The 22,652-nt window shown below is 48.8% G+C and overlaps 1 protein-coding gene across 4 annotated transcripts in view; it reads right to left on the reverse strand.

Annotated features, from left to right (window-relative positions):
- The window catches only part of AGAP2 (ArfGAP with GTPase domain, ankyrin repeat and PH domain 2), a 547,732-nt gene that overhangs the window by 338,861 nt on the left and 186,219 nt on the right, over positions 1-22,652 (reverse strand). For 2 of the 4 annotated variants that reach the window (XM_075337104.1, XM_075337103.1), the window contains exon 1: positions 3,848-7,330. The exons of the other annotated variants lie outside the window; for them this stretch is intronic. In XM_075337104.1, coding sequence (XP_075193219.1) covers positions 3,848-6,665 — 2,818 coding nt within the window. In that variant the 5' untranslated portion in view covers positions 6,666-7,330. Of the gene's footprint in view, positions 1-3,847; positions 7,331-22,652 lie in introns of those variants that run through there. 4 annotated transcript variants of the gene reach the window in all.

A 22,652-nucleotide genomic window follows, 5' to 3' on the forward strand; every position in this document is an offset into this window, starting at 1 on the left:
TCTTACTTCATGTGCAGGGCATTGTACCCCTTGATTACGAACATGAGCAACTAACTGTCACTATAGAAGTGGTCATAATCATAGATTCATCTAAGCTTCTGCAATGCCCTGTACATGAGGAGAGTGGCATATCTAATCAGGAGTACTATACTACATTTCTAATCGCAGGTATTTGTGAATGCTTACTATGTAACTATTAGCAAATACCTACAATTAGAAATGTAGTATAGTTCTCCTGATTACATACGTATGTTACTTCATGTGCAGGGCATTGTACCCCTTGATTACGAACATGAGCAACTGTCACTATAGAAGTGGTCATAATCATAGATACATCTAAGCTTCTGCAATGCCCTGCACATGAGGAAAGTGGCATATCTAATCAGGAGAATTATACTACATTTCTAATAGCAGGTATTTGTGAATGCTTACTATGTAACTATTAGCAAATATCTGCAATTAGAAATGTAGTATAGTTCTCCTGATTACATACGTATGTTTCTTCATGTGCAGGGCATTGTAGCCCATGATTATGAACATGAGCAACTAACTGTCACTATAGGAGTTATCCTAACCATAGATAACTAAGCTACTGCAATGCCCTGCACATGAGGAGAGTGGCATGTCTAATCAGGAGAACTATACTACATTTCTAATTGGAGTTATTTACTATTATTTTCACATCTAATACATATTGGTATATGATCTTGGCATTGCCCCTTTAAGGCTCAACTAAAAACTAAATGGTACATACAGTAATTGAGTATTTGATATGTAAAGTCATGTTCACATGTGTAAGAATGTTCTGCAAATGTTAATGTATAATGTAATGTAAATGTACACCTGGATGCGGTTACTTCTGAGACTTGTACACAGATTTCTGTAATTCCTATTCAGCTGTATGAGACATTTTGGGAAAATTTGGCAACAAATCAGCCATGTTTCGTCCCCTACAGTAAAAGTCCAATTAGGCAGGAAGTCATAGCAATTAGATTACAGGGCACGCTTCTGAAGGCAACATAAAAGACTCTTATACATCTTATAGATGCTTCTTTGTTAAAGGGGTCTGCGTAGTGACAGATTCCCTATAAGATCATTAGTGATTACTGGTAGGTGAATACTAGGATCGCCATCCTGTGATGTGTAAGGTGACGTCATGCTGTTAGCACAGAGTGCTAGATAAAAGAAAAAAAAACCGTACATTTCTGCTTTTTCCCGTCTATGTAATAATTTCCCTGTTCTTGTGCTGTGGATTTTAGAGCGGGGACTTCATGTTTGCTAAGATATATTTCCACTGACTTGGATTTATTACAGCCCCAGTAGTACATTTTAAATTATTCAGCCCTGACAGATCGTCAGAAGAGGGTGAGATTGTAATGGTAATTATCCCGTACATGAACAGTTCACATAAATAATAAACTGGTATCTGAACTAACAACATTCAACAAGGTCAAAAAGCATCAGCATCAAAGGCAGAGGAGGCAGCAAGACATAAAACAAAAAGAAAAAAAATCTTATCTACATTATTCTAGCTGTAAGTAGCGATAGCTCACTGAGGGTGTACTCACTTTTTTTAGATAAAGATGACATACTGGTTTTTAGAAACACAAAGTAGCAGAAGGAAAAAGGCCTTGCCCACATAGTGCAGCCTAAGGCTATGTGCCCACGCTGCGGATTTCTCGCGGATTTTGCCGCGGATTTATCGCGGATTTACCGCGGATTTCCTGAAAATCTGCAGCAGCGGCACTTCCCAGCCATTTCAATGGCATTTTGGAAATGCTGTGTCCATGCTGCGGATTTTTCCGCGGCGGATTTGCCGCGGATTTTGATCCGGAAAAATCTGCAGCATGTCAATTATTGTTGCGGATTTTGGTGCGGATTTTGGCTATAGAATTGGGAAAAAGAAAAAAAAAATCTGCATCAAAATCCGCGGCAATTCCGCGGCAAATCCGCGGTAAATCCGCGGCAAATCCGCGGCAAAAAAAAGGTGCGGATTTGCCGCGAAAGTCGCGGATTTTCATGCAGAAAAATCCGCAGGTACATTCTACCGTGGACACATAGCCTTAGGGGCACTTTGCACACTGCGACATCGCAGGTGCGATGTCGGTGGGGTCAAATTGAAAGTGACGCACTTCCTGCATCGCATGCGACATCGCAGTGTGTAAAGCCTGGATGATACGATTAACGAGCGCAAAAGCGTCGTAATCGTATCATCGGTGCAGCGTCGGCATAATCCATGATTACGCTGACGCGACGGTCCGATGTTGTTCCTCGCTCCTGCGGCAGCACACATCGCTGTGTGTGAAGTCGCAGGAGCGAGGAACGTCTCCTACCGACCTCACTGCGGCTTCCGTAGGATATGCGGAAGGAAGGAGGTGGGCAGGATGTTTACATCCTGCTCATCTCCGCCCCTCCGCTCTGATTGGCCGCCTGCCGTGTGACGTCGCAGTGACGCCGCACGACCCGCCCCCTTAACAAGGAGGCGGGTTGCCGGCCACAGGGACGTCGCACGGCAGGTGAGTGTGTGTGTGAAGCTGGCGTAGCGATAAGTTTCGCTACGCCAGCTATCACCACATATCGCTGCTGCGACGGGGGCGGGCACTATCGCACTCGACATCGCAGCATCGGGCTGCGATGTCGTAGTGTGCAAAGCCCGCCTTAGTGTTGTGATGCTTCTTTTGGTACCATATTAAGGAATTACACTCCCATAGAAGCAATGCTTAATGGAACAATGGCTGTGTAATATTACTACTGATGGTAGTGATGCCACGGTTCGCACAGAATCCGATGTTAGAGGCATAAGAGATACAGAAGGCTTTGGAGTACTTAAATTTTGTACAGGGCCCTAATACACATACATGGGGTAATGGGGCAATAAACATCAGCAAAAATGCACTGTAAAAAACAAGGTCCGAGACCAAAAGAAGAGATAAGAGAAATGCGTAGTCAAGTGGTAAATAACCGATCACCATCTAACTAGGAGCTGTCATCATTTAAAAAAATGGCCACTTTTTGCTCTTTTTTATTCCTCTGCTCCTCTTATAAATCCATTTTTTATATTTTAAATCTGCCATACAGTTACAGAGATGTGGGCCTTTTTATTTAGTGCTAATTTTTATGACCTTTTCCAAGAGGACATGGACCACAGGATTCTTTGGGTGCATGTTTTTAGGATCTTCTGCGTTATTAACCTGTGAGTAAATCTAAAGTGACTAGTTGGTTTTAAAAAAAAAAATTCCCATTCACTTCCCTAAGTATTCCGCTGTGTGTTTTGATTAAATCCGCCATACGGTTTCAGAGATGTGGGCGTTTTTATTCAGTGCTAATTTTTATGGTCTTTTCCTAGGGGGAGTGACTCACAGGATTCTCTGAGGGTGTGTCTGGCTGTGTAATGCAAAGCAGCCTAAAGACAGCCCAAAAAGTCCTGTGAGCCCCACCCCCTTGGTAAAAAAAAAACAAACTATAAAATTATCACTAAATAAAAAGGTCCATATTTTTTGAACTTTTTGGTGGCTTTAAACAAAACAAAAAGCAGAATATTAAAAGGAATAAGCAGAAATAAAATAAAAGCAAAAACTAGCCACTGGTGACAGCTCCTATTTAACTCCTAACATACTCTGTACAAATGGGAACCATTGGATTTTTTTTTAAATTTCCCTCAATGAAAACTGATCAGATGCTAGATTTATCCTAAATTACAGATTTGCTTCTAAAGAAATGAACCTTAAATTGGTGGTACTAAATAATTTACTAGCTTATTTTAAAAGAGATGATATGTAGATATGAATTAAAAAATAAAAAGTAGAAAAAGTCAATGGAGAAAATTACGGTATATGTTTACACTTACTTTGTGCGAAATCCCTCTCATCTCCAGGACTTAATCCAGTTGGTGAGACAGTGGATGCCACAGTGGATTTTGTGAATATTCCGCTAATAAACTTTAACATCTTCCTATCCCGAGCCGCTGAAGACCTGGCCTTGTCTCCAGTAGGAGATGTTCCTTCGCGACCCTTTTTGAATTCATCAGTTGGTAAATCAAAGTCACTATTGTCCACAGTCTTGCTTTTTCCTTTTCTAAAACCTTTGGGGTCACATGAGGAAGGAGACAGCAGACTTTTTCCTCCTGCAGAGAGTTTTGGAGTCTCAGCTCTAGGGCTGCTCTTGGTGGAGGATTTTGACCGATTTTTACCACCTTCATTTTCAGGCCATGAGAGTCGATTTGAACCACTTTTTTGACTTAGATTTTTTTCACGGTTGTCTTGACTTTTGGAGGCCTTAGTAAGTTTAAGTATTCGACTACCTTTTTCCTTACAAGGTGTAAGAAGAACAGGAGGGATCTTCGTTTGATCTACAGGAGTAGGTAGTCCTGAGACACTTATACTAGAAAGGTATGGAGGTCTTGTCTTAGTTTCTACTTGTAAGGTGTTCTTCTGTGATTCCCCAGACTTATCTGGGCTCACTGAGAGAGATACAGTTACTGGCGCTTCACGATATGGTGTTCCTGGCTGGCATGGTACAGGAAGCAATGGGCTGGCTGGAGAGCTAAAAGAGTATCTAGGCCCAGAAAAAAAAGTAGGACTTGAGTGCTGCCGAGGACTGTTGCAGCGTCGATTGGGTGAGTTTTGAAGAAAGTAATCTGAAGTGACGCTAGTACTGATCCACATAGCATCCTGCCTGTGGAAAAGTCTTTCCAACCGTTTAGTCTTTCCAGGGTCATCACTGTCTGGTGTGTGGTCATCTCCTTCAATTGGCAAAGTAACATCTATATCTTTACATGGTGAAAAAGATAGCAAGAGCGAAGGTTCTGGAGTCTTTTCTCTGGGAGATGTTAGCTCACAGATGTCAAGAGCATTCTTTTCTATTAAAGTAACAGGCCTGTCACTGGCTGTTTTTGCACCAGGAGATTTGGTTGTCCCAGTAGTTGATCCCCTTGCTCCTGGGTATGTGCCCATGCCAGATACTGGTGCTTTAATTCCAGTTGAAGTTTTAGTCCGAGGAGTGGGAGGTGGAGCGGCATCACCAGATGGAATTGTAGGTTTAGGGCTTATGCTTGGGGCTTTTATCGCTGTAACTGGAGGTGCCCCAGAAGGTAAAGTTTTGGATGTACTAACAGGTGGTCTTGCTCCAGGATATGTGCCAGTATCTCCAGTCTTAGTTTTATCAGTGACAGTTCCTACAAGTGGAGCTCTGCTTCCTATGGCCTCATCAGTTGCCACTATCACAGATGCAGCCCTAACTCCTCTAGCTGCACTTCTCGCAGCAATTATTTTGGCCTCACTGGGTTTTGCTGCAATTACAGGGGCGCCTCCAGAACGAGATGCAGAAAACAATGCTGATGCAGTGCGAGCAGCACTTATTGGGGGAGCAGTAACTCGGGGTATGCTGGATGGTATTGTACATGGCTTCTCTGCAATTTCTACTGGTCTGTTAGGTTTTTCTATAGAAATTGGAGTAGAACAGATGTGAGTTGGTGAATCTGAACATACAGCTGGTACCTTTATTGCCTTTAAACTCCGCCGGGTTATTCTGGATTCCGTGACTGGTGCTTGAGAGCTGACCCCTTCGGTAACTTTGGAACCATGCACTGGCACAGAACTGGTTATTAAGTCCCTGGAAACATCAGTATCAAGTGCAGGTCGTCTAATGAGGGAACCTCTAATTACTCGCACTCCACCAAAGGGAAAATCCTTTTGACTGAAAGGCACTGGAGCACTAGCAGTTCTTGTGTCCTTCATTCCTCCTGGAGGCCCTGAAGCACTGGATGTTTTTGTGTTCTGGCTTGATGATTCTCCAGTGCTAGATACACTTGTTGGTTTATCTCCATGTACTGCATAACCAGATGTTTCAGGCTTTTTAGTTTCCTGTTTGTGAGCTGACGTTGGGGCATTTGATGACACTGAGTCGTTCACAGATGATGCTGGTAATGAAGTACTAGATATCACGTTACCATTTTCTTCCTGTTTTTGGGTTATAATACCAGAATTTCCAGTTCCTACCTTTGATGGAATTTGTGATGCCCCCTTATCTGTAGGTGATGGAGTAGAAGTGGCAGATGTACAAGTACCTCCTGCTCCTGCCAAAAAGTCTGCTGTTTTTGATGTTTCAGAGAACCCCACTTTTTCTGTAGTTCCATTGGTAGAGACTTGGTTCTCAGCTGGTTCCACTGTTGAAAAAGTGCTTGTTAGGTTACTTACAGGTATAGAAGATGGAAGTCGGCATAATACAGTGTCACTCCGCTTTACCAGTGGTGTTGATCTGATGGAAATTGTACATTGCTCTCGTTCTGGGACTGATATTTCAGATTGTTTTGCTTTTAAGGAAACTGGCAAAGGTGCATCATTGGTATCCTGTGCCCCCTTTGAATCAACAACAGTCCCCTTACCAGTATTATTTGATAGTGCACTTGCTTCAGTGGTAGACTTTTCTTTTCCATCACTCACCCCGGCATCAGGAGTAGGCCCTGCCCAAGCCCAGACATCAGGAAAATCTCTATCCAGTGAGAGGCAATGGGCCAGTCCAGGTGTGCTGCCAAGAGAAGGGGTGTCATGTTTCCGGAATACTTCAGTGCTGTCAGCCTTTTTTTCGTCTCCCACAGCCTCTAGTTTGACTAGGGTCAAAGAGATGTGGTAGGTGGTCCTGCGCTGGAGGGTGGCTCCTCTGCTCATGGGTCCCCTGAGTGAGCAGCTTGCAAGGATAGCAAAGGCTGCAGAGTAGTCTGCCTGATCAACCACACTGCTGGTCTGCAATCAGCTCAGCACATCCATCATCTGATGTACCACCTCCTCGCCACACAGGTGTCCCTGCAGCATAGATCCGATCGCCAGACACAAAACACACGCCCAGGAATGTCAGTCAATAGCTATCTGCAAATAATGCACAAAAAAAGATGGGGAGAGAAACCCTTCAGAGGTAAGATCTCATTGTATAGGAGCATCACTGCACTGGCTCAGTATTGCAGAAGGCACTGTTGTCCCTGCTGATGATAGTTCCCTTGAAATTCAAGTCCATTGTCTGCCAGGTGCAAGGCAAGGTGAGCAGGTGACAGCATAGTCTGGTGTGTAGTCAGGCTGCCGGTAGATTCTTCATTGCGGTAGCAGCATCAGCATCAGACGCCTTGATTCCATGCAGGTTCCACCGTGACAGGAGCCAGGCTTGTCACTGATCTCCATTCACCGAGACACAGCAGCTATTCTTCTGCCTTCTCTCCAGTGTCAGGGCTGCACTTTAACGACCACTTCAATTTTGCATCTCATAGGAAGAGTTTGCGAAGGAGGGGGCTAGGAAACGGTGTAATCGCAGAATAATATGCCACCCAAGCGTGTTCTAAAGACTAGCAGGACTCACTATTCATGGTATAGGAATAGGAGGAGCTGTGATCACTGTTCTACACCCACACCACAATCTGGCAGCTCAGTGCTGAATATTAAAGGGTGAATGTGACATCCAACTAGGAAAAAATATATTCCCATTTATGAAATGTATTCTATGTCTATCTGTTATGTTTCACTGCTTCTTTGTCTTGATTATTGGATGGAATGGATCGTACATGCAATCATATTATATAATTAGGCATAGTGGAAAAATAAAAGCTTTATAACAACCTGCGGCTCTTCAGTTATTGTGGAACGACCGGTTACAGCATTCCTACCAGGGGACATATCACGGGAGCAGCCCAGAAATAAGGGCAGGTGGAATTGGGCACTGTGATGATCTATTGGATTGCAACCGGTCCATATACTCTTCTAGCACGGAACCCTCTTCCATATGTATCTGCACCTGATTCCTTGATTCCTAGTTTTTTAAGTCCCAGGTTTTTACCACCACCTAATATTAGGTCTCTAGACCCAAAACTGTAGACGTAGAAAGTTTCATTTAAGTCATTCAAAGAGTTATATATATATACAAATATTTTAAAACTTAAATAAGCAGTCACGCTATAGAAACTACAAATAGAGAATTTCATTTTAGTCTGCTTCTTTAAGTATTGATCACTGCGAGTCTTTCTTAAAGGGAACCTGTCACCAGATTTTGACCTTCTAAACTAAAACTAGCACCTTAAGCAGTGCCTCTGCTGCACTCTATAAAGGTACATGTTACCCTCTGAGCCCCCCTGTAAACACCACAAATACCTTATAAAATCTTCCACCATGTATGTAAATTGCTCGATCCAGTTCATTGGGTGTCCCAATCTGTGCCTCCTGTCCCTCCTTTCGCCGTCCTCCTGAGCTCATTGATGTGGATGACGCCTCGGGCGCCATACACATAGGCGGGCAAAATCTCGCACCTGCATAGACTCATTCCCGACTTGCGCAGGCGTACTTTGCTCTGCCCGATTACGTACACCAGCGAGAATCGGTGAGTTCTATGCGCAGGCATGAGATTTGGACCAGCGATGTGCAAGACATAGGTGACGTCATCCACATCCCTGGACAAAATGTTGCGCCTGCGTAGATAATACACTGGTTAATGCAGGAGCACCTATGTTTTCGGCTCTTTGCAAAAGCGTAGAGCAAAGTGTGCAGGTGCAAGAATTTGCCCGCCTACGTAGATGATGACGGAGGCATCATCCACGTCAATGAGCTCAGGAAGACGGCGAAAGAAGGGAAATGAGGCACAGATTAGGATGCAAAACGGACCAGACTGGGCAATTTACATACATAAGAAGCTGCAAAAACCCTAGTACATGCCCTTATTATCTCCCGTCTGGATTATTGTAACCTTCTGCTCTGTGGCCTCCCTTCTAACAGTCTCGCACCCCTACAATCTATTCTAAACTATGGTGCCCGGCTAATCCACCTGTCCCCCCACTACTCCCCGACCTCTCCTCTCTGCCAATCCCTTCACTGGCTTCCCATTGCCCAACGACTCCAGTTCAAAACACTAACTATGACATACAAAGCCATCCACAACCTGTCTCCTCCCTACATCTGTGACCTAGTCTCCCGGTACTTACCTGCACGTAACCTTCGATCCTCACAAGATCTCCTTCTCTACTCCCCTCTCATCTCCTCTTCCCACCATCACATCCAAGATTTCTCCCGTGCCTCTCCCATACTCTGGAATGCTCTGCCACATCACATCAGACTCTCGCCTACCTTGGCAAGCTTCAAAAGGAACCTGAAGACCCACCTCTTCCGACAAGCCTACAACCTGCCATAACCCTCAGTCTGATACAGCGCCGCACTATCAGCTCTACCCTCACCTACTGTATCCTCACCTATCCCTTGTAGACTGTGAGTCCTCGCGGGCAGGGACCTCTCTCCTCCTGTACCTGTTTGTGTCTTGTATTGTTTATGATTATTGTACTTGTCCCTATTATGTACACCCCTTTCACATGTAAAGCGGCATGGAATTGATGGCGCTATAATAATAAATAATAATACATAGCGGGTGCATGCATGGCGCTGGTGAGGATGCTCACCGGCGCAAGCTAGGTCAGCCTAAGTTTTCTGCTCTGCCCGCGATATGGCAGAGCGAACTGCGACTGCATGAGCAGACCTAATTGTACAGGCCTGAGATTTCAAAATGCGACGAGGATGATGACGGAGGACGTCATCCCGTCAATCAAGGAAGGAGGATGGCGATCAGCGGTAGGAGGGGCATAAGGGAGCAGAAAATGAGCCCGCCCATCTGGCCAACTAAGGTAATTAGCATACCTAACGGCCAAGTTTTATAAAGTTATTTTTGGGTTCTGAAAGGGGAGTCGGGCCAACGTGCACCTTCATAGAATGCAGCCCAGGAGCTGCAGAAGGGGATTCTTTTAGTTTAATAGGGAAAAATCTGGTGTCAGGTTCCCTCTAAGCATAAATTTATAATGGATGAAATCTTTGGCTAAATTGGATTTTCTCCACAACAATTTGGTGTACCTGGAGCACTGCTGGAAAAAACGTGTTTGTAGCCTGTGCCAGGGTTGCCGCTGTCTGTGCCGAGTTGGTCTGTGTGTAGAAGGTGCAGCTTCATCCAGGTCACTTTGCAGTGTTTCATTTTAATGTTTCAGAGCTAAGTCCGGACATGGACATAAAGGAGGAGATTGGGGCCAATGATGATTATAAATTCTTTATAAGTTTCTGGATATTAATGGCACGTATATTCCTAGAAGTGTGGTAAGTGGGGTGTCCTGAGTGGAGTGACAGTTCTTAACTGCGAATGAAAGAAGCTTGTGGTGAGAGAGCAAGAGAGCGGGGTTAGTAAAATAATTCATTGAGCAGTCGGAAGACGATCAGGTCCAGCGTATTCCTGCCTTCATGTGTTGGAGAGTTAGTAAAGGCCGCTTTACAAGCTGCGATCTCGCTAGCGAAATCGCTAGCGTGCGTACCCGCCCCCATCATTTGTGCATCACGGGCAAATCGCTGCCCGTGGCGCCCAAAATCGCGCGGACCCGTCACACTACTTACTTGCCTAGCAACGTCGCTGTGATTGGCGAACCGCCTCCTTTCCAAGGGGGCGGGTCGTGCGGCGTCCCAGCAACATCACTAAGGGGCCACCCAATCGAAGCGGAGGGGCAGAGATGAGGGGGACAAACATCCCGCCCACCTCCTTCCTTCCTCATTGCCGGCGGACGCAGATAAGGTGAGGTTCCTCGTTCCTGCGGTGTCACACATAGTGATGTGTGCTGCCGCAGGAATGACGAACAACATTGTACCTGCAGCAGCAACGATAATTGGGAATAGGGGGGCATGTCAACGATTAGCGATTTGCACGTGTTTGCGACAATTTTCGATCGCACGTAGGTGTCACACGCAACGACATCACTAACGCGGCCTGATGTGCGTCACGAATTCCGTGACCCCAACGACATCGCTTTAGCGATGTCGCTGCATGTAAAGTGGCTTTTAGTTATGAAAGGCTGAGAGAGCAGGTTAGGCTACATTCACACTTTCGTTGTTTTGCATCAGTTACAATCCGTCGCCTTGAGGAATTACGGTATCCTGCAAAATATTTTGCAGGAATCCAGTTTTTCCCCATAGACTTCTATTAGTGACGGATTGCGACTGATGATGCTGCGTTGCATCCGCTGCGTCGTGGTCAGTCGTTTTTTTAACTGACCGCCGGGCAGGAGCAACACAGCCTGTAACGTTTTTTGAGCAGCGCAATCCGTAGGATTTTGCTGCGCATGCTCTCTCTGGCTCCCTGCACACGTAACCAGGATACACATCGAGTAACCAAGCAATGCGCTTTGGTTGGTTACCCGATATTTACAGTGGTTACGTGTGCAGGGAGCCAGCGCTAAGCGGTGTACGCTGGTATCCAAGATAAATATTGGGTAACCAAGCAAAAAGTGCTTTGCTTTTAGTTACCCGATATTTACCCTGGATACGTGTGCAAGGAGGCCGACACTTCCCCACTCGGCTCCGCCCCCTCCCGCACTCCGCATGTGTACACACTCACACACACTCACACACACACTCACTTGTCCCCAGCCCTTCAGTCCCCGCGGCACTGACGTCCTCAGCGCCACGGCCCCGCTTGGCTCCGCCCCCTCGCGCTCCACCCCCTCACGCTCCGCCCCCTCGCGCTCCACCCCCCGCACACAACGGAGTCCGACAATGATTACTGTTCTTTGTCATCCGTTGTATAACGCATTAGTGACTGATGCAAAACAACGGAAATGTGAACCTAGCCTTAAATGTAATGTAATGCAAAATGTAAGAGTATGTCCACACAATCAGTGTTAACATTGTTTTTCAAAATATGATATAATTTTTTTCAAATATATTAGCGCTGCTCAATACCAACATATCCAATCTTACACCATATTAGCATACATTTGCAATAAAGTCTAGATCAGTGTTGACACAAAATTTGTTCAGTAAAGATGCTGAAAATCCTCCACAAGTGTGATATGTACCAACTCTTCTGGGCTAATCATGTGTGAATGTAATCCTAACTAGTGCTATTGCCGCAGATGTAGCACAGCTGAATTTCTCATACCTACAGCTATAATGGAGCAAAGAAACCCTGACAACTACATAATATATGAAGATACATAATAAAATGATGTATTCTCGTACTGTAACAGCAATTTATTCCATTTGACTGCATTTATGGTAATCAATCATGCTGGTAACACTGTTCCAAAGCTGACGGTTCTCCCTTGCATGTGTTCTTATCAGAGCCTATAGGCTAGGAGAAAGACATGCTGTTTTATCAAACCTGCAACTACCTGCATGTGGCCAGCATGTTATTAAATGGCTTCCCTGCTACTATGTTATTAGTAAACTGTTATTTCTGCAGCTCCTACTTTCTGAATAGAGTTGCAATCAAAACCATTCAACCACCATTGCAAATTTCGTTTATTTGCAAAATTTAAAAACTTTGTGCTTTGCAATAAACTAATGAAAGAAGAACAATATAGATATTTCAACACAACTAATATAACCAGATGTTTCTCCAAATTTAAAGAGACCCAACAGGGGTGAGCCTTTGTGGGTCGGGTCATCAGCATTTATTCCTCCTCCGGCGTCCTGTGGCATGCCCCCTTTTTTTCATTTGAATATCGCGCCAAGCCGCCATTGCTGTTGCTTGTGACGCATGTGTGGTGCCCCTGAGGCTTCAGTCGCCACAGAGTATTGCACCCAAATTTTGGTGTAATGCTAAATCCGGATAATGAGGAGGTCAGTCCCGGTTTCACCACTTACACACTCAAATACACACCAGGTTGCCCTGTTCCCACTGGGGACTGAGCTAAAGGGGTCGCCTACAGAGTGGCATTTACAGCATGCCATCACACAGGGGCCCCAGTCCCACTAGCTTAGGACCTAGGAGGAGGGAGGTGCAGCCAGCAGGGGGAGTCAGGAGCCAACACAACAGTTAGAGAGTTCTCCAGCAGGAGAGGAAGGGAGCAGTCGCATCTTACAGGTGCTCCGGTGGGAAGGAGAAGTTCACACGATTGCCGCGGGGAGAGAGAATCTGCTCCCATCGGAATCAACGCCACACAGGGCGGCAGGATCCTAGGGAAGATCATACTCCACATTGGTTTTCCAGAATCTGCATGGACGGGGAAAGTTTCAAGCTTCCCTTACCACAAAGCACCCTGGAGCACAGTGCCATATAGGATCCGTGGCCTTGGATGACTTCAGACTCCACAGCGGACCCACGGCACCCGCATATAGGGATAAGAGTTCTAGTCGTGAAACCCAGGGTCCCCTCGTAGCTTCAAGCCAGGGGGATTCACAGCACAGGCGTTACAAGGAGGGAACCCACCGAACACGACACTGGACTGATCTCTAAATGGTTCGGGTTCAACGGAGCCCATCACAGCAAATGACTGGTATTACCTGGGTGAGCGGCACAGCACTAAAAGTGAGTAAACAACCTGGAACTGCAGCCATAGACTCTGTCTCTTCATTACCGACACCGCCGCTCCACGCCTCGGCGCCCGCCATCACTACTCCCCTCATCATCCTCCCCGGGGCCTGCTCCTCCTGTGGGGTGTGATACCATCTGCCCCGGAGGACAGCGACAACAGCTGCGGCCTATTCCATGGACCACAGGTGGCGTCACGACAATCACCTCACTACTACCCCCATCATCCTTCCCAAGCCATCTTGTGTACGATTCATGCACCAGGAGGCCCAGGATGAGCAGAGGAGGAAACATCGTCGGCAAAGCTCTTCCTGGGCCTCCTGGTACACGATTCATACATCAGGAGGCCCAGGCTGAGCAGAGAGTTAAACATCGTCGGCGCGGCTCATCCTGCGCTTCCCGGTGCATGATTCATGCACCAGGAGGCCCAGGATGAGCAGAGGGGGAAACAGGCATCGCCAGCGCGGCTTATCCTGGGCTGCCTGCTTCATGCAGCAGGCCGCTCAGGCTGAACAGAGGAGTACACATCGCGGGCACAGCTCATCCTGCGCTGCCTAATTTATGAAGCAGGCTGCGCAGGCTGAACAGAAGAGTACACATCGCGGGCGCAGTTCATCCTGCGCTGCCTGCTTCATGAAGAAGGCTGAGTAGAACAGGACACATCGCGGGCTGCATTTTGAACACGCCCCCCCATCACGTGATAAATTATGTCATACTTGGAAGGAGCCCATACATTCTAGCATCTTGCACGATCTAGACACACGCAGCTCCAGAAGTGAATGCGCAACCCGGAAGCAGCTTGCCGCCATGACACAGGGCATGGGTGAGTGCACCGCGCACGCTCCTATTGCCCTATCCCTTCCACCAACATTTTTAATCCCCGGATTCTGGTTCCCATAGACCTATATAGCTACCAGATTCCGGACCCGCCAGTCCCGTTTTTTTGCAAGTCCGCTCTGTTCTAATGTTGAGCCCTGGAGGGGCCACAAAGCCCAATAGGTACTACAACAAAGAAAAATATAGCACCCACACACCTTTTGTATTGAATTAATGCATGTAGCAAATTTACAAACCTATACATACACGGTGCGTCAGCACACTGGCACATGGAGAGGTAGGACAATAGTGTTGAGGGACCATCCATATTAAAGGTACACTTTGATGTGGTTGGATAGCTTTTGCGCATTTCGATCAAAAATCACTAATTAAGTATCTTACGTTTTTAATGTTTATAGCAATATCAGAGTTCAAGTATTCATTAACCGCAGTGTGCTGCTGATGTCTAAGTATATATCTGTATATTGGCCACATAGCGGATTTGTGCACCTGTACATTAATTAAAAACTAGGTGTGTGAGTTCTATATTTGTTCTTTGTTGCAGTCACATAGAGTGACTGTAAACTTTCCTGATAAACTTGGACAACCCCTTTAATGACAACTGACATCTCAGGATTATTCAGCTCCTTTGTGGCAAGCATCTTTAGTACTCTGTACAGCACCTTTGGCTGAAACTTCAGGTGTTTCTGCATTTATATTTCATATTCTTCAGTTTTTTCTATGTTTAAAATCTAAAGTGTTAAAGTCATTGTCCAGACTTCGTATTGTGGTGGCCTAGCCCGGGGGGGCGCTGCAGTTACTGGCTGTGATTAGAGATCTTATTGCCAAAAACTGCTGTGTGCTGATCCAATGTCCCATCGATATGATCCTGTCCCATGGATAGGTCACCAATATCATAAACCCAACACCCCTATAAAGAAGCTAAGTTATAGAGATATATTTAAGCCGGTATCACCTATGGTCTCCAGCTCTAGTATAAATAAATGTCATATTCCTACATCTGAACTCAAGGGGATGTTACGCATCTTTATAAAATATATTAGAATTACTAGACAGTATGTGATTGATTTAAGGAAGGAGTTAATTGTGCCTCCTTAAAATTAATGAAAATTGAGGAAGTGATGCTGAAACCTGACAGACTTTTCTGTTTTCTTAATTTTATCTCTTTATTCTGTCGTCATGACAACCAGAGCGCTGAAAGTGTTGCAAAACAGCAGGAATAATTAATCGTGAGGGTGTTACACACTCTGATGGCGGCGACACGTAACAGGTCTTCTGAAACGGGACTAAGAAGTGGCAGAGAACTACAATCTAGACTGTTATCGGATAGGGACACCATGCAATAAGGATTAGGGAAGTTGGCCTACGGGATAATCAGAGCCCTCTCCCTGCGGCACAGGGATTCTCACAGCATATTCTTTCCATACTAAAACTAGTTAAGGTTCAATAGATTTAAGCACATTGCCAGAGACTGGGTGTGAAGGTCGTAGTGTTAGGCCGGAGTCACACTTGCGAGTGATTCACGCGAGTCTCGCATCGGCATCACCCGACACGTCCTGCCACTCTCCTGACATGAGCAGGTCAGCTGCATGTGTGGCGCCCCTGACCTGGTCAGGCACCACTGAGTACTGCACCCATGCTGGGGACAGTACAATACAGGTAATCCAGAAGGCTGACCGAGGTGTGACTACACAGGCGCATAGTGATCAGGTCTCACACATGTACCTTTGAGAGGACCCCTGGGGATCCCAGGAGGGGGAAAAGCCTTCACCTCCACTGGAATAGTGGAGGGGGCCAAAAGCCTCCATCTCCAATCAAGGGGTGTGGTGGAGAGCCTGGTTGCTAGGTGGCGTAGGCAGGCACAAGAGGGAAGAGAAGGAGGAGTAAACAGTCTGAAGCAGAGTGTGGAGGAGTGAGGAGCAGAAAAGTGAAGCTCTGACAGGAGCAGCAGTGAAGGTCCCAGATGTGAGCCGGTTCAGAGCAGAGTCCAGGGAGCTCCGAGGAGAGCTGACCCCTTCCCCTGGGCTGCTGTAGTCTGACAGCGTCCGCGCAGTGGCTACCGACGGGGGAGAACGGTCACCTAGGAGTGCTACCCGAAACCCATCTCCAGCTAGAGAGAGAGCACAGAGTGGGAAGTAAGGAGACTGCTAGGGAGAACCAGGCCCAAACGGGCGGCAGATCCCGGAGCGGGGATAGATCCACCTTTCCCTGCTAAACCTGCCGGTGTGGGGCCCTCAAAGCCCACACCACAACACCACAAAAGCCGCAGCCACGTAGCCACAGTTAGGGCCCATAGCTCACAGGAGGCAAGCAGCTGGAGTGAGCTGGTCCAGGCCACAAGCAAACGGCAAACGAAGGGGAGTGAGGCTTCAGCAACTTCCCTGGGTGACCCCCATAGGGACTAAAAGTCGGGGTTACCCCAAACCACCAAGGGCTAAGGAAGGCGAGTTGGTAGTCACCATCAGAAGTCAGCCTGAAGGATACCTGGTTCCCGCCTGGTTCATCCCAGCTACGCCCGGGTTACTCACCCTGCCACCTGAAGTGAGTAAAAACCCTGAAAGACATTCTGCCTGTGTGGAGTTATTCTGCGCCTTGTGGTTCTACGCACCTACACAGGGCCCTGGGGCTTGCCTCACTCTCAGGAGGCTATTCCAACTAACTGCACTCACCATCAGCCCCAGGCGTCCCTCAACCTGCAGTGGCGGTCCCTACTGGCCGCAATACTGAGAGTGGCGTCACGACAAGAAGAAGATCTCCTACCTGTGACCAGATCCAGCTGAGTGGAGTCCCTGAAGGTAATGCACCGACACAACACCTGTGGGGCTTCACATCTGGCGTCACGAACAGGATAAGGACTAGACCTGTTCAGACAGGTGACCATGTGCCTGGGCGGTCCGCTTGAAAAATTGGAAGCGCCGCCATATTGCCACCATGAAAAGCGCGCTGAAAAACAACAGCAGCCCGCGCTGGGAGAAGTTACCGCCCACGAAGAGGTGTGGCTACCCAGAGATCCCCTGCAGAGTTCTGACCTCGCTTGTGAAGAGAGCGGAAGCGTCCAGAGACGTCGGGACAGAAAGGGAGCCAGAAGCCTGCTGCTGGGAGAGGAGCTGCTGAAAGAGGCAGAGCGGAAACTGAACAGCTTGCTACTAGAGGCAACGACGAGTCCACTGCTGGGAAATCGTGCAGAAGACGGCGCAGAAGAAATGGCGTCTGACCGCAGAAACCCAGAACCGGGCTCCGCTGCCTGGTGGTATCGGGAGCTGGCCCAGTTCTGCGACCGACTGGAGACCCGGGTCGTGGAGCAGATCAGAGAAGAACGCATGGAACTTCTGGAGATGGCTGCCGCGGTTCAGGCCTATGAAGGGAGAGCCGCGCGCCGAGCGCCAGACCGAGTGGCAACGACTCAGACCCCGATGCTGCCACCGATGGGTGAGTCCAGTATTACCCCTGCCGGCCCGGATGCCCCGACCCCTGCTGCCACGCCCGCGGTCCCTGAAGAGGCGCCCGGCGCGGCGACGCTGAGCCAGGCCGCAGCCACGCCAGGTGCGGCCCGCCAAGCCCAGGCCGCCGCAGCGATGCCCTGCTCGGCCCACCAAGACCCGGTCCCTGCAGCGATGCCCTGCCCGGCCCGCAGAGAACCGGCTGCCACCGCGACCCTCATCCATGCCGCGGGTGTGACGCTGACCCAGGCCGCCGCCATGCTAGGCCCGGCCCGCCGAGACCCCACCGCAGCAGCAACGCTCGTCCGCGCCGCAAGTGAGGTGCTGAACCAGGCCGCAGCCACGCCAGGTGCGGCCCGCCAAGCTCCGATCGAGGCAGCGACGCCCAGCCCAGCCTGCAAAGACCCCATCGCAGCTGCGACGTCGATCCAAGCTGCGCCAGAAACGCCCATCCAGGCCGCCGCCATGCCAGGCGCGGCCCGCCAAGACCAGGCCGCCGCCATGTCAGGCGCGGCCCGCCAAGATAAGATGGCATCACCATTTACCCCGGCCTGCAAGGCCAGAGCAGACACCGCTCCCCAGTCCAAAGAGGTCCCTGCTGGAAAGCCCACGCTGGGGGAGGACCCCGCATACTGGCAGCTGAAGGCTGACATGGAGGCCAAGTTTCCACAATGGTTGGTGGACCAGTACATACTCCCTCCGCATACCCCCAAGACGACTCCTGCAGCAATCATGCCAAAAAGATCCCTGCCTGGGCCTGCTGAAGAAAGTCCATCCCCAGCACTGCCACCAAAGGAGTGCTCAGAAGAACTAAGGGGGAGGGGAGGCCAGGAAGCTGAGGAGCTGACTCAGGAGCCACCAGCAGTGGATCCATGCCCAGAGCCGGAGATGTTGCCATATTCTCGCTGGGATGAAGAGGAAGATTTATCCAGCAACCTCACCTGGGAGCCTGCCAGCAGTGAAGCAGCCACCCAGCAGAATCAAGCCCGCAAGACACGGCGCCGTAGCCGAAACCAGTTGTCACCTGCTCCGCCATCCCCAGAGCAAAGAGATGACATAACGGCCAGAGACCTAGAAGAAAAACGGTTCCTGAGAAGAGCCAAAGCACAGGTCAGAGGACCCCTTTGTAGAGGAATTGTGGAAGACTTTAGCCTGAAGTCAGGATACGGGTTCATCGTTGCACCTGGTATCAAAGAAGGCATTTTTGTCAATAGGAGAGACGTCAGAGCTAATTTGCCCAGAGGACATCCTGGAAGGAACCTGAGAATGGGAGACACAGTGCAGTTTACCATGCATCAAGGCGAAAGAGGCTGGTACGCGCTAGATGTAGCACCATGTCCTAAAGAAGAAGAAAGGAAAGACAGCGATAAAGAAAGAAAAGACAAAGAACCTACTGACGAGACTACCACAGACGAAGAAAGAGGTCAAGGAAGCAACAGGTGCCGCAGCCCTACAGGCCCAAGCCCTGGTGAAGAGGAGTCTGCATAAGTCCATGTAACGTAAAGCAAGTTACCAGTTTTGAAGTTTTGCAACGTTACTGTTTAAGAGATGTGCCCACATAAACTGATGTGAGAAATAAACCTTAAGGCTATGAACTGGCTATAGCCACAAACTCTCGCAGTGTAAATAGTTACACCAGAGGGCACCACCACCACCAGAGTCAGCCTGTTTAGGGGCTTGGCTCGTCTGCAACCAGGGAGCCCGTCCGTATATAGGGCCTTGGCTTACCTGCAACCAGAGAGCATGCCTGTTTATGGGGCCTGGCTCTCCACCACAAAGAGGGTACCTGGTCAGCACCAACTGTGGAGGCCGCCTCTGGATCCTGCCAGAAGTGGCTGAAGGCGCGGATCCACCAGGCCAGGTATACCCTGAAACCACCAGCCCATGAAAGCCGCCTCTACATCCTGCCAGAAGTGGCTGAAGGCGCGGCCAACGTGAGAGGGTTTTGGGTGGGTTAACGGACTTGTGGGTGGAGGGTGGTGATGTATGGTACCTGGTGCTTTTAAAAAAGTTTTACCATGTTTTACTGTTTTATGCATTTTAAAATGTTGTCTTGCAGCCCGAGGACGTGCTGGTGATAACTAAGGGGGAATGTGGCGCCCCTGACCTGGTCAGGCACCACTGAGTACTGCACCCATGCTGGGGACAGTACAATACAGGTAATCCAGAAGGCTGACCGAGGTGTGACTACACAGGCGCATAGTGATCAGGTCTCACACATGTACCTTTGAGAGGACCCCTGGGGATCCCAGGAGGGGGAAAAGCCTTCACCTCCACTGGAATAGTGGAGGGGGCCAAAAGCCTCCATCTCCAATCAAGGGGTGTGGTGGAGAGCCTGGTTGCTAGGTGGCGTAGGCAGGCACAAGAGGGAAGAGAAGGAGGAGTAAACAGTCTGAAGCAGAGTGTGGAGGAGTGAGGAGCAGAAAAGTGAAGCTCTGACAGGAGCAGCAGTGAAGGTCCCAGATGTGAGCCGGTTCAGAGCAGAGTCCAGGGAGCTCCGAGGAGAGCTGACCCCTTCCCCTGGGCTGCTGTAGTCTGACAGCGTCCGCGCAGTGGCTACCGACGGGGGAGAACGGTCACCTAGGAGTGCTACCCGAAACCCATCTCCAGCTAGAGAGAGAGCACAGAGTGGGAAGTAAGGAGACTGCTAGGGAGAACCAGGCCCAAACGGGCGGCAGATCCCGGAGCGGGGATAGATCCACCTTTCCCTGCTAAACCTGCCGGTGTGGGGCCCTCAAAGCCCACACCACAACACCACAAAAGCCGCAGCCACGTAGCCACAGTTAGGGCCCATAGCTCACAGGAGGCAAGCAGCTGGAGTGAGCTGGTCCAGGCCACAAGCAAACGGCAAACGAAGGGGAGTGAGGCTTCAGCAACTTCCCTGGGTGACCCCCATAGGGACTAAAAGTCGGGGTTACCCCAAACCACCAAGGGCTAAGGAAGGCGAGTTGGTAGTCACCATCAGAAGTCAGCCTGAAGGATACCTGGTTCCCGCCTGGTTCATCCCAGCTACGCCCGGGTTACTCACCCTGCCACCTGAAGTGAGTAAAAACCCTGAAAGACATTCTGCCTGTGTGGAGTTATTCTGCGCCTTGTGGTTCTACGCACCTACACAGGGCCCTGGGGCTTGCCTCACTCTCAGGAGGCTATTCCAACTAACTGCACTGACCATCAGCCCCAGGCGTCCCTCAACCTGCAGTGGCGGTCCCTACTGGCCGCAATACTGAGAGTGGCGTCACGACAAGAAGAAGATCTCCTACCTGTGACCAGATCCAGCTGAGTGGAGTCCCTGAAGGTAATGCACCGACACAACACCTGTGGGGCTTCACACATGTATTTCCATCTAGTAGTGACGCTCCTGTCCGGAGACCTGCAGGCCAAACCGGGTGATGCCGATACGAGACTCACGTGAGTCACACACAAGTGTGACTCCGGCCTTAGTAGTCAACACTGATGAAGCAGCTTATAAAGCCAAGAACCGAACAAAGTGAAGGATAAGAGCACATTCTCCCTAAAAGCCCGAGCACGCAGGGAAGAGGTCACCTTTGCTGCAGTTTGGGGTGTTTTTTAGTCCTTTAATATTTTATACACATTATACAGGATTTCTCATTTACCTTACTATATATGCAATTGTTAATTACAGTGGCAAAAAAAAAAGCATTTCAGATTTTTCCAATACTCGATATACATTATAAATATATTTTAGTACACAAATATATTACCCCTACATGATTGGGCGATTGCTGTTGAATTGCTGTTTCTTCTTGACTGTGCCTCAGAAAAAGTGGAATAAAAAGCGATCAAAAACATGTGGCCAAAATGGTACCAATAAAAGCTCCTACTCATCCCGCTAAAAACAAGCCATCACATGACTGTCCTGAGAAAAATAAAAAAAACTATAGCCTTCAAAATTCGGTGATGCAAAAACTTTGTTTTGTAAAAAAACGTTTCAGTGTGCCTATTCTGGTTTATTTCCTGTGTTTTTGATACGGATGTGAAGCTGCAATTTTACTTTTTTTCTTTTATATATATTACAGAAAAGCTTTGATTTTTGCACTTAAAACAAGTAATTGCATTTTTTTTTAATCTGTTTTTTCAGGTTCACATAGAGGTCTCTAGAGAAAAAAGCACCAAAGCCACACAGTTCAGCAGCGTCTTTAGATATACAGTGGGCGCTGTTTTCATGAAATCTCATCCACTTTGCTTGGTCAGTTAAACACATCAGAACTTCTGTGCAAAAAAGCAGCAGAAAAAATGCAACATTTAAACTACATGCTGTCACGCTCCCCGGGTCCCCTGCTCTGTTCCCCGGCTCACCTGCCACGCTCCCCGGCTTCCCTGCGTCGCTCCCCGGTTCTTCTGTCCGGTTTCCGCCGCTCCCCGGTCTCCAGCCTCCATTGCCTGCGGTTCCCAGGCGTCCTGGTCCCCGCTCCCGGCGCCCGTCGGCATCACAGCCCCAGCCCGGCTCTGCTGCTTCCTCCTCACCGCTCCCTGCCCTGGCTTCTGGCACCCGGGCCTCGCGCATGCGCATTAGGGCGCGCGCGCGGTCATTGACCCTTTCTTAAAGGGCCAGCGTCCACTAACAGGAAATTGGGCACACAGGTACAGGGTATAAAGGGGTTAAGTGTCCAAGTGGGCGGGGCCTGTTCTTCGTGTTTCCCAAGCTAGGAGTCAGGTCTCCTTGTGTTCCTGTGAGATACTCACCTCTCTCTCTTCTAGAGCCGATCGTGCTTCGCCATCCGGTCCTGCCGAATCCCGAACCCCGAACGCTGCCTATCTGCCATCCTGACAGTCCGTTCCATCTCTGATCCCTGCGGTGACCCGTCTTCTCGCTCCATCGGTTCCGGACTCCGCCTGACAACATCTTGGCCTCCGAACCTGAGCTCCGTCACCCGGACTACCATCAGTGACTCCGTGGTCCCAGGGACTTCTGCATTCTCCTCTTGTACACGGACTGTCCTGCTACCTGTAGTGCTCCAGCTACCGGACCCCTTACCATCATCAAGGAGTTCGGCCCAGTGGATCCACCTCCTGGGTCTGCCCGTCCACCTGGCCCTAACACATGCTAAC

This window comes from Anomaloglossus baeobatrachus, chromosome 2 (genome assembly GCF_048569485.1).
Source record: "Anomaloglossus baeobatrachus isolate aAnoBae1 chromosome 2, aAnoBae1.hap1, whole genome shotgun sequence".
NCBI classification, from domain to species: Eukaryota; Metazoa; Chordata; class Amphibia; order Anura; family Aromobatidae; genus Anomaloglossus; species Anomaloglossus baeobatrachus.